This window comes from Drosophila rhopaloa, unplaced genomic scaffold, assembly GCF_018152115.1.
Source record: "Drosophila rhopaloa isolate 14029-0021.01 unplaced genomic scaffold, ASM1815211v1 contig_178, whole genome shotgun sequence".
Classification (NCBI taxonomy): Eukaryota; Metazoa; Arthropoda; class Insecta; order Diptera; family Drosophilidae; genus Drosophila; species Drosophila rhopaloa.
In genome coordinates this window covers 1,052,284-1,066,476 of record NW_025335059.1, presented here as the reverse complement: position 1 = coordinate 1,066,476, position 14,193 = coordinate 1,052,284, and the positions used below count along the sequence as shown (strand labels likewise).

Sequence of the window (14,193 nt, the reverse complement as noted above, 5' to 3'; positions counted from 1 at the left end):
TTGTTGCGCCCATTGCATATAAAGCAGCCGAAAAAGAAGCGGCTAGTGAAAAACTCTCGGACATTCTGTGTACATATCCTGGCCGAAAGGACACTGCAGCCAAAAATAGCCATTCAGGTGTGTGTGTGTGAGTGTTGCGTATGCGACACGTGTGCAAATTGTGCCCCAATGTGTCGTTTGTTACGTTTTACGTTACTTCCGGTCTGTCGCACGGCGCTAAATATAAATAAAAATCGCCAAGCGGATTTTTTATGACAGCCCCATCCCCCCCATCCTGCTCATCTGCCACCTTTTTACGCAGCTGCATTTATGCAGCTTTTGTGGAAAGCTTTTGGGTGAATCTGGCATTATTAATTTCGCCCATATGCAAGGCAAATTGAAGGTCATTTGGGTGGGTGGACGCTGTGAGTGGGGTGAAAGGGTGCACATTCGATTGCTGACTGAACAATCAGTGCTCAATCGAGAGCCCTCAGAGTCCCATTTGAAGCAAGTCCAGCCCAAGGCCATTACGTTGGGTGGCTATTTGAGGGGTGGCACTACGCACTGGACAGCATTTTTGCAGGTGTCACGTTCTATTTTTAGCACCAGGCTGGGGCAACATAGGTCTGTGCGATCTTCCAGCTCATAAGCAGGACATAGCTTCAATATTTAATGCTCACAATCAGGGTGAATAATTGATGGTCACATGTACAGCCGGAAGGAGAAGGCTGCGTTTCATGTGTACTGTTGGTTTTTGTGTCTGGCGCACGGCAATTAACTTGTTTAAGCCACAAGGTAAACATGACAAACACATTTGTCAGAGCCAGTCGTCACTGTCAATGCCAACGGATGGATGGATGTTCTGGATGTCCTGGACGATTGGCCTGGATGGGGTGAACAAATAACTCCGAGGACTCGGGATGTCTGTACAATGCAGATATACAAACAACACAAGTCAGAGCATGTTTTACCTAGAGCTGATGATTGAAGCCACGAGTATCCTTCTGTTTTTAGGCGCCAAATAGAGAAGCACTTTTGTATACTATATAATATTGGTTGGTTGCCGTTTCACTTAATTATTCCTTTCGACACAAACACACAACGAGCGGCGGAATCGGGGTTAAACAAATTGGAAAACAAACGAAGACCATAACAAGGAGTTTTAGGCGATTGAAAATGACTTTTTAATTTTTCTTTGGTATATAGAAGCAGCGCGAATTATATGCGTCCATCAAGCACGAAGGATAAACTCTTTCTGATTGAAAAGCAAGCGAATAGAGGAAATTCCCTTTATTTGGCGAGAGCTTTTCCCACTAGAGCTTTCCACTCTTTTTTAACAGAGAGCGATTGTCCTGCTGTGTCAGAATTTTTGCAGTGAAATTCCAAGGGAAATTGCACAAGGATAACGAAAAGAGAGTGTGCAGCGAGAGAGTAGAGAAAAGCCGGTGGAAGGAGACAACTTTTCCACCCACCCCACACTTTCTCCGCCATCCAAAACCACCCCCCCGCAAATGGGAAAACTCCACAGCAGCATCCGCTCTCGTCCTGTCAATATAAACAACCATTTGGGATCTGTTTCTAGCTCTGTGTGAGTGCGCTATATGCTAGATAAACAAAATATTAGGGGTGTATAATGAATGCTTGAGGGTTTTTGGAAGTTGCACGCTGCTCTACTTGGTGACATATTGGAGTCAAGTCGAAGTGGGAATACACTTCTTTAGACTTGAGACAAAAATCTTTAAAACCACTATGACCCCGTCAAAAAAATGACAAACAAAAGTTTAACAAATTAAGGTAAACCGAACTTATTTTTCATTAAAACATCTTAGTATAAGTTTAAATAAAAGTTAAAATTTGAATATAAATTAAGAACAATGAAATGTAAACTGAAAACTGAAACTCTTTCCTTTCCCGATAATTTATTAAAAAACCTCTATATGCAGGGCATTTCGTAAGCATCCTATCATTCTTTATGAAAAGCAGAAAGAAATTTTATGTATGGCTATTCTTTAGATCTAGTACATAGTAAGCCGATATTATGAATTCCCCCTAGACCTATAAATCCTTTATCATGGGTCTAAAATTACAATATTCTCTTAATAAATATAACTACATTTAACGCATTTATACACAGAACATCTTCATATTAAACAAATAAAATTTCAGATTTTGCACAGCAATGAGTGATTAACTATAAACAATTTAAGAGTATTTTTTGGAGAACTTAAAACTTGCTTAAAAATTAGGACTTTATTTGAAGATCAATCAGTTCATTGCCCTCCATATCCTGGTTTTTGGGCGTATCCTCCGGATCCAAGAGTTCGCCATCGAAACTGTAAGGAAATTCAATAAATTGACTTTACATTCGTAAGCTGTTGATACCTACAATAATTTTATGAGGCGAGCATCACAGTTTAGCTCTTCAGCACACTTGATGTATAACATTTTGAAGTTATCTTTTTTCTTCATAGGCATAACCATAGGGTGTTTCCATTTATCAGCTTGGACTTTAAGTTGGAATTTTTTGGGTTTCCGGGATAGGGCTTGTGGATTGTTTTCGTCTTTGGCAGCCAACTTTTTGTCGTTATTATTGTTGGACTTTGTTGCATGACCACCTGAAAGAAAGTGTTTTCTTTTTAAATTTAATTACTTCTGTGAAAACAGATGACACTTACTGAGCGTATGAAAGGATTTGAGACCAATGCTATGTGGCGTGTCGTCGGGCCCTATGAAATTGTAGTACATATCTACAGAGATATCATTCTCATCCACTTCGTTGCGTTCGGCCACTTCCTTGAACATGTGCTTAAACTTTTGGTGCTGCCGCAGTTTGTAGATCTGAATCTCGCCCGCCCTGAAAACGATTAATATGGTTACTAATTAAAGGAGCTAAGTAACATTATTTCTTACCAAGACAGTGCTACTTCTATGGTGGGGTTATCATTATCAAAGATGTTTGCTTCATCCACGGGTGCAGGGGCTTCACCTTCATCATCCGAGTTGAGATTTACAAAGCCCTCCACTCGCGGAGCTACCGCTGATACCAGGTCGATACTATCCACCACCTTAGAGCGGGCGGCTATTTCGGCCACCGCCTTTCGTCTGCTGTTGAAAGTCTGAAGGATCCCTTATGTAAATATCTAATAACTGCATCCGTATCCGAAAACTTACGGCCACAATGCTGTCTAAGGAGGAGACAACAGATGCGGGTACAGTTTCCACGCTAATCTCTGTTTGTGTTGTCGCCTTTTTCCTGCCTCCCTTCTTGGTCTTCTCCTTGGTGGGCATCACCACACTGATATCCACAGGGGGGGGCTGTGTATCCAACTTGCCTTTAGAGGAGCGAGTGCGTCTGGCCACAGGAACTATGTCACTTTTTTTGGCTTCGTTCTGTTCTACGTCCAGGACAAACCGGGCGTCTCCCTTCATGACATGTTTCTGCTCCATCTCCTGAATCAACTTTGAGACGGGGGTCAAGGCTCGTTGTGGGCCATCCTCTTCGTCCTTTTCCGACTCTGCTTGATTTAGTTTATTCTGTTTTGGGGGCGAAGGACCAACGTCATTTATCTGGGTCTTTTCCCGGGGCGCTGCCAATTGCTTTCGTTTGCTGGTCCTACTCGACTTCTTAGGGCTGGCATCTATGAAATCGTAATCCACCTCTTTAGAGAATGAATCATTGCCGGGATTATAGGAATCGCTAGGCAAAGCTGCCAAAGAAATAGAGAATGAAGAAGGACGCCTGTAGTTTTCCAGTTTTACGCTCACCTATCACTGGAGCCCGTTTGCGAGCAGCACTGAATATATCGCAGTCGTCGTCAGACATATTGAACACTCGGGAATATAGATTGGTTATCCCAGGACCTCATAAATAAACGCGCGAATTGCAGATCAAAATAACACAAAAAGACGCCAAATGAAATTATCTGGTGCCCGACTATCGATACACGATAACGATTATCAAACTATCGTAAACAGGAAATGCGGAAAGGTAGTTGAGCCATTTGTTTATCTTAGAAATATGCAGAAGCTTCGAAGATGAACAAAGTTAAATATTTAAGTTTTATCCTTTGAGTATAAACAATTTTGTGGGCCTACTGCCATGCCACGTTGAGCAACTCTGGCTGTCAGCTGTTCGGCCAGTGTTGACAAGCGCCACGCCGACAAAAGCAAATCTCATTTAGTTTCTGAAAAGAAAAGACCAAATAAATTGTGATTAAAGCCCGTAATGCAAGTGAAAATAACTTAAAGAAAAGGCCTCACAACAGGAGGCTTTTCCGCGTTTGTGTGCGCGAGTGCCTGCGCCTGTGTGTGTGCGTGTGTTTACCTGGTTTGGCCAGAAAAAAAAAGTGAACTGGAAAAGTCGACAAAGTCTGCCTGCGTGCCATTTTTTTCTGATTTCATTTTGTGTGGAAAATCTAGAGAGGACACGATGGCCTCCACCAGCAATCTGGTGGATGTGGTGCGCCACTACCAGCGAAGCATTGAGAAGCACGGCGAGGACGAACAGCGGGTGAGCTAGCCGCCCTCATCCTAATCGTCCTGCAATTCTGCTATAATGCTAGTTCCCTGCTTGCAGCCCCTCATAAGAAAACTCCATTCCTTCAGCTCTATTTTTCCCATTTCTCAACCTCATATTTTGCCGAACCCCAAGTACCTTCCTTACCCTTACCTTACTTAACCTTGTGAAATTTGCACATAGACTTTAACAACCAAGGTCAGTTTTCTCGACTTTAACTTGCTCTTCTTTACCGCTGACCTTTCACCCTCACGTTCACGTTTGCACCTGCCTAAGCTGGCTTAATCACCTTGTTTTCTACCTGCTCTCCAAACAAACAGCTGCTGCACTGCATCACCAAGCTATTCAATCTGCCCATCAAATTCGAGCACCTGCAGGAGACGGGAATTGGCAAGACGGTGAACGCCCTGCGCAAGTTCAATGGCGAAGTGGGCGTGGCGGCCAAGACTCTGGTGTCCAAGTGGAAGGCCATGGTGGCCGCCGAGGAGGACCCTTCGATCGCCGCCACTCCCACAGCCAGTCAGAACGAAGAGGACTCGGGCAAGTCCAAGTCCAGCGACGAAGATCCTGACCAGGAGAACAAGGGCAGCAACTCATCCAGCGGTGAGGATCTGAATACCAGCAGGCACAAGTCAAAGCCCTCAAAAAGCTCCAGGCATGAGCGTACCAGCAGCAGTAAAAGTCACTCCAAGAGCAAGTCGGATTCGGATAAGAAGCACAAGAGCAGCCGCCACGACAAGTCCAAGGATAGGGAGAAGGACAAGGAGGGTCACAAGGAGGCCAAAGATCACAGGGAGAAGAGGACCAATGGCGAGCACAAGTCAAAGGATTCCATCAAATCCAGTAGCAGTCACAAGAGCAGTAAATCCGAGGGCCACAAAATGGATCACAGCAAGAGCAAGCATGAAAAGGTATGTTCTCCTCCAGATCCCTGCAAATCGAAATCTTCATCAGGTATTCGATCACAGGACAAGACTTCACACAGCGAACAGAAGCCAGCCAAAGACAAGTCGAGCAAACACAAGTCATCCTCCTCAAAGTCATCCAAGCGCTCCCACAGTCCACAGCGCACTGAGGAGGAGACCCAAAAGGCCAAGATACCAAAAACTAAACCGAAATCCGAGGAAGACTCCGCCGACGGCTTCGACTCCAGCATGGGCGCCAACTTCGACGATGTTCTTGGCCTGCTCAACATGCCCATGAACAGCAAAAAAAGCAACAACAGCACCAAGAGCAAGTTCACCGCCAAGCCGGCAACAGCCCCATCCTCATCAGCTTTACCGACACCCTCAGCGGCTGTATCATCCAGAGAGGCCTTTGCCATTAGCAGTCGACCGACCTCAACCAAAGTAAATAATGCACATTGCCCATAAAGAATAAGTTAAAGAATAAAACCCTTTAGAAACCCGAGCTGCTTGCGCCCACAGCCAAGCTGGAGCCCTTGGATCCAAATATAGCACTGGAACTCCCCACCATTTCCAACAATTACAAGCCCTTGCCCTTAAATCAGACAGTGATGGACGTGGTCTTTAATCAGGGCGGTACACAGAGGGCTCAAGCTGCACGTTACTTTAATGAGTCAGAAGCCCTGGCGCAGGGCATCTCCTCAAAAACAATGCGGTGGGAAAATAACTTTCTTTTTTTTGTTTATTTAGAACAGACATTAAAAGTTTATTTTTCATGTAGCACCAAGATCTATTCAGGCGTGAGAACTGGTCAAATACTGCAAGTCCCTTCGCTCTTTGATCTGTGCACACGAGTGCTCCAAAAGAACATTGACGGTAAGAACTCAAAACAGTTTTCAGCTGGCTTTGTTGGTTTATCAAATAAGCAAGCTCTCGTGGAAAAAAACCTTTAATTACTTAACAATACACTCAAATCCGTTTATTTTAATCAAGAAACCACTGTTTGATAAACTGTTTTTACCAATAATTTACGAAAGTTCGAAATTAATTTTTTAGTAAAAAAAAGAGATTTTTAAATTTTACATTACATTTTTTTGGAATAATCATACCATTTTGTTCAGCCCTGGAGTACACGGGTGGCGTGCCTTTTGAGGTCCTTCGCTCTGTCTTAGAGCGCGCCACGCCCCAACAGCTGCTGAACTTCGAGGAGTACAATCCTTATTTGATGGACGACAGCGAAGTTCTGTGGCAGATCCATGTCCAACGCCACTGTCGCAGTCAGCGACGTGAGGAGATGGAAACATGGCGCGAGATGTTCCTGGTAGGCATTACATTCTTTCGATGATTCCCCATCTAAGTTCACTCTCATTTTATTTAAAGCGCTGTCAAGAGGAGAAGGATCGGAAACTCAGCATTCTGGCCGAGAGCATCAAGGCATCGCAGAAGATCAGCGAGGCACCTGTGCGCAAGACTCAGCTGGCCTTCGTGGATTCGATGGTAAAGCCGCCGCGAAGTGTGCAGCGAAAGCAGGAGCAATACGGCACCAGAGGCAAGCTCATCGCGACTCCAGCCGCCCGAGTAGCCGCTTTGTCCAGTGTGACGCCCAATGCCGCCAAGGTGGGCGATGCCCGACTGCGTGTAATGTCTGCCGGCCGCGACGCGGCTCAAGTGGGTGAGTATATGGGATGAAAGCTGATTGTGGGAGAATACATTTCTAAAGCTTCAAAATATTTTCAATCAGCATTTTATTTAAACAGTTGCTACTCATCTGCTTTATAAATTCAACTGTTATATTTTAATATCCAACAGGTGCTGGTCCGTCGCGGTCCAAAAAAGCCCCACTAATGGCCAAGACCTTACAATTTATGCGAGGGCGTCACAAACGATAGATGCGTTTATATGTTATAGCCACAATCTTATACTCAAAATTGTTCAGCGACAACTAAAGCAGCAGCAGGAGCACAGGTTCACAGTAGGATTTCCTTCCAACTGATTTGGCAGAGAATTTCGGTTCTGTAAAATGAGACACTGTGATACTAGACCTTTTTGTTACCCAGTGCCCTGCGAAAACCGACTGCTGCTGTCTGCATGCCTACCATATTCATGCTATTTATTATTTATTCATGTCATTATACTGTACTAGAACCTAAGCGTAAGCAAGCCGGATAACGATTGTAGGTTGAATAAGATAACGTTTTGGTTGCATCCCGCTGCTGGATCGTCAACGAGCTCAGATAAATGATTTACGGAATTGGATTATTTTCAGGTTAATAGTTGTTCGATTGGTCAATTATACGTAACTTAAGATCGGTCACTCCAACTTTAGTTTTAAGCAATGTTCAATGTTCTTTGTCTCAGAGGGCTGTGCGACTGTCCAAAATCATAGAGGTTCCAAGCAAATCAATTGTATATAAATGTATGTTACAAAAAAACTTAAGCCCAAACCTATATCAAATTACGTAAATTATTGAAGCACAGGTAAATGTCTTTAAACGCATCGCTAATTAAATCAGATCAAACGATTATTTTCATATATATTTTGTTTTATTTAGTAATGAAAATGTTTAACTTTTCGGTGAAATGTTCTTATTTTATTAAGAAAAAAAAGACATTTACTGCACCGCCTTATTTTGTTATATTTCTAGTTTATTTTGTTAAAACAACTTGTATTTTCAAAATAGTTAAGTTTAATATTAAAAGCGATTATTCTGAATGCTAATACTCGTCCTACTTTTAATATTTACACATTTTATACTTTTATAAATAATAAGTCATTACATCTAAATCATATACGCATTTTCAAATAGTTTCTTTAGCTGTGACCGATAAGCGATGCAGGTAAGGGCATTACACTGTAATCAAAATCGTTTTATTCCATTAGTAAGCTAATGGAAACAAAACCACGAAGCTATCAAAGAGCAGACTCTTGTTAGAAGACATCACGGATTGTTAGAGAGATGGGATTAATAATATGTATAGGGAAAAGTAAAGACAAGAAAACGAGTTGTTTCACACGATAGTAACAGTAATATTATACAGACTTATTACAAATAAATTATTTTCAAACATAAACCATCAGAAAGTGAAAATTCATTCGATCCGCAGTTTAATTCAGGTGCCGATACAGTAAAGCGTCTTGCTGCGCCCGTAAAAAACATCAACCAAACGTTGGGAGGAACTATTGAGAGTTAGTACACGATTCGTTGTAGCCGAGGAGGAGCCACTAGCACTGTTGTCGCTGTGGGATAAAAGCAATACACATTATTAACTAAAAATCCTGCGTTTTATTCTTTAAGTAGCTTACCCCATGGGCGATAGTTTTTTGATGTCCCACAGTCGCAAGGTGCCATCAGTGCAGGCAGTGGCCAGATGCTGATCGTGCGTGCTCCAGGAGAGAGAACTAATGCTCGCCGAGTGATCCTTGAGCTCAGCCAGCTGGGCTCCGGCGGCCAGGTCAAAGATGCGCACCTTGGTCTCCTCACCGGCGGCGGCCAACATTTTTCCGTCCGGACTGAAGGCCAGCTGGGTCACCGCCTGGCGGCAGTCCGCAAACACGCGCATCAGTTTCCCGCTGGTCGCACACCAGAGGCGTACTGAGTGATCCGCCGAGCCGGTGGCTATGTAGTTGCCATTCGGGTGAAAGGAAACGCACTGAGGAATACAAATTATTAATTAATTTGAAATAAACTGCTCTTTTCCTACTTCTTAACCCACCTCAACGTCTTGTGTATGTCCAGCATAAATGATTAGGGCATGTTCCTTCTCCAGCGACCAGAGGCGTGCACTCAGATCCTTTGAGCCCGTGACCACGTACTGGCCCACTGGACTTTCGTCAAGGCACCAGATCGGGTAGTTGTGACTTCTGTATATGGCGGCGCAGTGGAGGTTGTGCGCTCGCCAGCACCGCATGGTGGAGTCCTTGGACACACTGTACATGAGCGGGTAGTGGGCTGAGAAGCGCACGTCAGTGACGCCTCTCGTGTGGCCTCTTAGCTGTAGACCGCCGAATTCGTTACTGAGAAAAAAGGATACGCTAATAATTTGAATTCTATTTTAAAATATAGCAATTCACTTACTAGGAGTTGTCAGCATATTTGCCGTGACGGGCTCTGCTGCGTTCTCTTCGCTCTTCCTCAGAGCACTTGACATTTTCGCTGGTGTCTTCCTCATCCTTATCCATCTCCTCTTCCTCTTCCACGCAGTTGTTCAGCTCCCAAGGACACTGTGACTGAGGATAGCGTCTGTAGAAGCTCCTGCCGCGGCAGCTGTTTTGGTTCAGCTGCCACAGCTGCACGGCAGAGTTGTCGAACCCGGCTAAAAGATGGCACTCACTGGGATCCATGTGGGCGGAGGTGAGACCCCGGGAGCGCTCGCTGATCCTGATAAATCGCGGCAGCTCGACCTGGGCTTTGAGTATCTGTTCTGTGGCTGACTTGAGGGTGTCCAAGCAGGCGTCTATATTTAGCTGGGATTTGCTAGGCTCCGCAGATTCATCCGCATCGATTTCCTGCTTTATGTCGTTTTCCAGCTTGATGTTTGGCTCTTCCGCGGGTCGTTTTCTGTTGGACTTTTCGGTCAAGGACTTGCCGGGCCTAATGTCTCCACGGTTAGATACTGTTGGTTTGGTAACCACCTCCTCCTCCGTTTCCTCACCCTCCAGGTCGTCCGTCAAACCAAGTAGGTGATCCTCACTGAAGGCGCGCTGCTCGTTCTCCACGATGTGTACATGAAGCCATGTGTAAAGCAGGTTCATAATCAAAACATGACCACGCCGCTGGAGATAGGTGCATATCCTTTCCACCACCTGTGCCGTGGTGTGAAGTTCGTACTTCGAGGAGCGAAAGTGGGCCACTGTGTCGTCCGTCTCGGCTGCCTCCAGCCGTGTATAACCGCTCAGTGTTTGCACCATTCGCATAAAGTAGTCCAGTTCAGTGTCCCCAGTGTCTTGGGCTTCTCGGGCGAAGCGTATGTGAAAGGTGGAGTCTGTGGCGGCGGTGGAGCAGCCGTTGATCTTGGTGGGCGGTGGTGCATCGTACAGATCCACGGGGGCCACTAAATGGGCATATTTACGCAGCAGTTCCACAGCACCCCTCGGTTCGCGAGCCTTAAGCATATCCAGATAGAAGTGGCACAACATGGGTCCATAGAAGCGCTTCATCTCGAGACGCAGCGGTTCCGCCTGGGCCTCAACAAATTGCGAGAAGCGACCAAACTGCTGGTCAACCGTGTGCTGATTGCTGTTGATCACTTGGACATTGGAGTAGGTGAAGCTATTCCCGCCATGCAAATCCGTGTCCAGCATTTTGTTTACCGCGAATTGCTGTTTATTCTGCAGCAGTAGGAAGTCCGAGCGGCGAAATCTTTCGTTGCTCTGGGGGATTAAGTGGATTTAAAGATTAGAAAACACTGAGGACTAGAATATGTGAAGAACCTTCACTCACCACGTAGTTTTTCTGCTTCAACACAAGTCCAACGGCGCAGCGCAGCAAATCGTTTTTCGAGGAGGTCTTTTTGTTGCCCGCACTCGACTTGCTGTTATTGTTGCTATTGCTGTTGCTGTAGACGGGCGACGCTGCGTGGGCGTGGCTGCTGGGCAAGCTCATGGTAGCGTGTTATTCTCGCCGTCTCCGTATCCTGATCCTGTCCTGCAGTGCGTCCGATAGCTGCAGCGTCCGACTACAGTGCTGGGCAGCGCCGGTGGGCCTGGGTGCCTATCGATACTAATCGTTTTTAAGCGGCTGCAACAGCTGTTCATTTGTTTTCTCCAGTGCAGGCAGCGTGGTTATTAATCTAGCTAAGAAAAGGGGTCAACAGGAGTTTTGTTGCTTTTTGGTAAATTTAATAATGGTATAATAATGCAAATTATTTTACAAATTTAAGAGGTTAAATAAAATTAGTTCAGTAATCTTTATCAAGAAGGTAAGCACTGCTAAAATTATTTTTGACATTTTCCTAAATAAGACTAAGAAACTAGTGTCCCACGATATGCTAATACTATATATATATCACATAAATTAAAAGTTAAGACTTAAGCGTTACATATTATTTATAATGCTAGTCGTACAAGCATTAATTGCTTTTATAAAAAATCTAGATGTAAAGTATACCTAATGATTTGTTTAGTCAACATTTACCATAGCTTTTTTATAGCATAATGATTTAGCTACCTTGATCAGCAGTTGGCAACACTGATGGACTTCAGCTGCTTATTGTTGTTTCCCCGCCCGCTATTGACAATTTCTTGTGTTTTGCTGCCGTGTTTCAGTTCAAGTTTTAGCCTGATATAAAACGGTACCTGTTTAAAGCGAGAAATTATGGGCAGTACAACAAAGTTTGTTAACGAGTTCTGTGATATTATCGACTCCTATGGCGGTCGAGATAAGGTAACATAAAAATACACCCCCAACTTTCAATTAAATTTTCAATTAATTTCCCGCACACCTGTTTGTTTACGTTCTTCGCCGAGTGTTTTTCCAAATATGCTAAAATTAAAAAATGCATCGTGGCATATTGACGAGTTGTTTCGGACTGGTCCATTGAGGGGCTCGATCGAAATTGAAAGCGAACCAACAGGTTTGCGCGGTGTTGTCGCATATTGAAGTTGGCATTGGACTGGGGGTCTTGGACGAGGAAGTCTCGGCCGTTTGGACCTTGCCTTACTTCTTTCGCATTCGCAATGAATTACTTTGGTTTTCGCTTATCAGTCGCGGTTTGGCGGCAATCGAGTCAAGATAATGCTTAATACTATAGCCGGCAAACCCTTAACCCGATGCCAGATAAAGCGGATAATACGTTTTGAACGAAAGGTTTGTTTGGTATACCCATCTGGAAACACGCAATCCATTTGGAAACACTCATTTTACTTCCATTTAAGGAGGGGTTTTACACCCTTGCGTGGGCTCTTAATATTGAACTGTGACGTTAGACATTCAGAGAAGTTAATATTTATTCAAAATATTGTCTTAATATAGTATTTTCCGACCTTATCGTCCTCTTTATTAAATGTTGCCTAGTCTAAATGACAATCTGAAAATATTTTTCTTGTATGTACAGCGTACATTATAAGCCGATCAAATCAGATAGCAATATCTTACCAATTTTTTAATACTATTTTATTATTTATTTTATTTTATTACCCATATTTTATTATTCATCTTATTTATTAATCAAAAAAAATATTTTTTGTTTTTTAATGTCATAAAACATATATTTTAATTGTCATTAAAATGAGACAGGACCACTAAAAAACCTTTGTCGATATAAATAAATTTGTTAAAGTTTGATAATGAAATTTGTGCAACTAAACTTTCGGTACCCAAAATGAGTTTGCGTGCTCATCGCATTACTAATTCATTGATGGCAAATCAAACAAATTGGACTATTAATGGTAAAACAATGGAAGCACCCCAAACCCATCCTGGCAGCGGAACCACCAGGAGCACTCTCCTGCCAGCCGTTAAACGAGATGATTGTGGCATTCGCTGTGTTCTTTTTATCACTGATAGTATTTTATCTGTTTGTGACAACCAAGCAATTCCACAAATTGCAGGGCTGAGTGGCGATTGGGGTCAGGTAAAAAGGTAAACAGAGGTGCAAGCTCTCGTGATCAAATAAACACTTGGCTCAACTTAATGCGCAGAACTTGTAAAAATATTGCACTGAGTAAATATGAATTTAAATAACTGATTTTTCCCTTTGCTCAGGTGATGAAGGCACTGTGCTACAGTGCCAAACTGGTGGCTGGATACCATGCCAAGCGGAATCCGGATCTGGCTAAGCGTTACGCCACTGCAAGCTCGAAGATCTCAGGTGCGAGAGCCACCCTGCGCCTTATCGACGACATTCCCATGATCCAGTATGCTTTGGAGTATGGCTTGGGTGAAAATGAGCCCGATCGCATAATGGCTGTACTGGGTGTGACAGCCAACATCGTGGACCTGCTTTATTATCCCATCGAAAAAGTATGCTGGCTGGCCGAGCACAAGATTGTGGATGTCAAGAATGCCGACAGCTGGGACAATGTGAACTCCATATTCTGGGTTCTGTCTGTGTACCTGAACCTCATGAGGTAAGACAACCAGAAAACCAGCAAATATTCCCAATACTTACATTCAATTTCAGGACAATGCGAAATTTTTCACTAAACCAGGACAAACTTAACCGCACCACCAATATAAACGAGTGAGTAACCACCCGAGGTACATTCCCCTTAAAGCTCCGACTAACAAACCATCTGAATTCACAGCCTGGACGTCAAAACCATTACAAAGCACCGCCTGGAGATGGTGTCCATTGCCCGCATCTCCCTCGACTTTGTACACGCAGTTAGCACGCTACCCAAGGGATATTTGTGGGGCGGCAAACTGTCCACTTTTCAGGTGGGGGCTATTGGGACCCTGTCCGCCGGTTTAGGCATCTACCAGATCTTTGCAAAGAGAAGACTGAACAAGTAGTTGCGCCGCCGTGTTTGCAATCGTTGCACTCGTATTTGTTGATCAGAATTTTAAGCTAGTCGATAACAGTTTTTGTACGGCACTCGCATGTGTTTAGCCAGTAAGTCCTTCAAAGAAACACAAAATACACGCTGAATAATGATAAAACATGGATGGTTGTTTGGTCTGTGTGTCCTTTATTATCTGTTACTTCTTTTATTGTGTTCTGTTAGATTCCGATACATGTAGTTCAGTATATGCTTTGTTTTTGCCCTTCATAGCCAGCAAAATGTTTAACTTAATGTACAGGCTCCCGCTACCATATATATTGTCAGCCCTCTGCCGAGGGTTCATTACCAGA

The 14,193-nt window shown here is 43.9% G+C and overlaps 5 protein-coding genes across 7 annotated transcripts in view; 2 read left to right on the top strand and 3 right to left on the bottom strand.

Annotated features, from left to right (window-relative positions):
- LOC108053036 (endoplasmic reticulum aminopeptidase 2) overlaps positions 1–1,214 on the bottom strand; it is a 35,422-nt gene extending 34,208 nt beyond the window's left edge. For both annotated transcript variants that reach the window (XM_044458821.1, XM_044458822.1), the window contains exon 1: positions 951–1,214. The gene's annotated coding sequence lies outside the window, so the exon portion shown is untranslated. The remainder of the gene's footprint in view (positions 1–950) is intronic.
- A 705-nt stretch (positions 1,215–1,919) lies between these two features.
- Positions 1,920–4,084, bottom strand: LOC108051553 (uncharacterized protein CG4449). Its single transcript, XM_017133687.2, has 6 exons — positions 3,745–4,084; positions 3,151–3,686; positions 2,890–3,095; positions 2,655–2,833; positions 2,366–2,594; positions 1,920–2,312 (listed from the first exon to the last, which is right to left on the bottom strand). The coding sequence occupies exons 1-6, from the start codon at positions 3,800–3,802 to the stop codon at positions 2,222–2,224; spliced, it is 1,299 nt and encodes a 432-aa protein (XP_016989176.1). The 5' UTR covers positions 3,803–4,084; the 3' UTR covers positions 1,920–2,221.
- A 41-nt stretch (positions 4,085–4,125) lies between these two features.
- On the top strand, positions 4,126–8,119 carry LOC108051551 (transcription elongation factor B polypeptide 3). The gene is made up of 8 exons (XM_017133686.2): positions 4,126–4,489; positions 4,816–5,406; positions 5,464–5,844; positions 5,898–6,115; positions 6,182–6,276; positions 6,522–6,721; positions 6,781–7,072; positions 7,210–8,119. The coding sequence occupies exons 1-8, from the start codon at positions 4,409–4,411 to the stop codon at positions 7,287–7,289; spliced, it is 1,938 nt and encodes a 645-aa protein (XP_016989175.1). The 5' UTR covers positions 4,126–4,408; the 3' UTR covers positions 7,290–8,119.
- Positions 8,120–8,289: 170 nt separating this feature from the next.
- LOC108051550 (TAF5-like RNA polymerase II p300/CBP-associated factor-associated factor 65 kDa subunit 5L) lies at positions 8,290–11,090 on the bottom strand. Of its 2 annotated transcripts, XM_017133685.2 has the most exons (6): positions 10,842–11,090; positions 10,025–10,771; positions 9,477–9,970; positions 9,115–9,415; positions 8,705–9,051; positions 8,290–8,638 (listed from the first exon to the last, which is right to left on the bottom strand). In XM_017133685.2, exons 1-6 carry the CDS (start codon positions 11,001–11,003, stop codon positions 8,512–8,514), a joined length of 2,178 nt encoding a protein of 725 aa, XP_016989174.1. In that variant the 5' UTR covers positions 11,004–11,090; the 3' UTR covers positions 8,290–8,511. The 2 variants fall into 2 exon arrangements, with proteins under 2 accessions (XP_016989174.1, XP_016989173.1); XM_017133684.2 differs by having other exon boundaries at positions 9,477–10,771.
- A 515-nt stretch (positions 11,091–11,605) lies between these two features.
- LOC108051549 (peroxisomal membrane protein 11C) lies at positions 11,606–14,005 on the top strand. The gene is made up of 4 exons (XM_017133683.2): positions 11,606–11,783; positions 13,104–13,468; positions 13,522–13,581; positions 13,646–14,005. Exons 1-4 carry the CDS (start codon positions 11,715–11,717, stop codon positions 13,851–13,853), a joined length of 702 nt encoding a protein of 233 aa, XP_016989172.1. The 5' UTR covers positions 11,606–11,714; the 3' UTR covers positions 13,854–14,005.
- Positions 14,006–14,193: the final 188 nt, after the last annotated feature.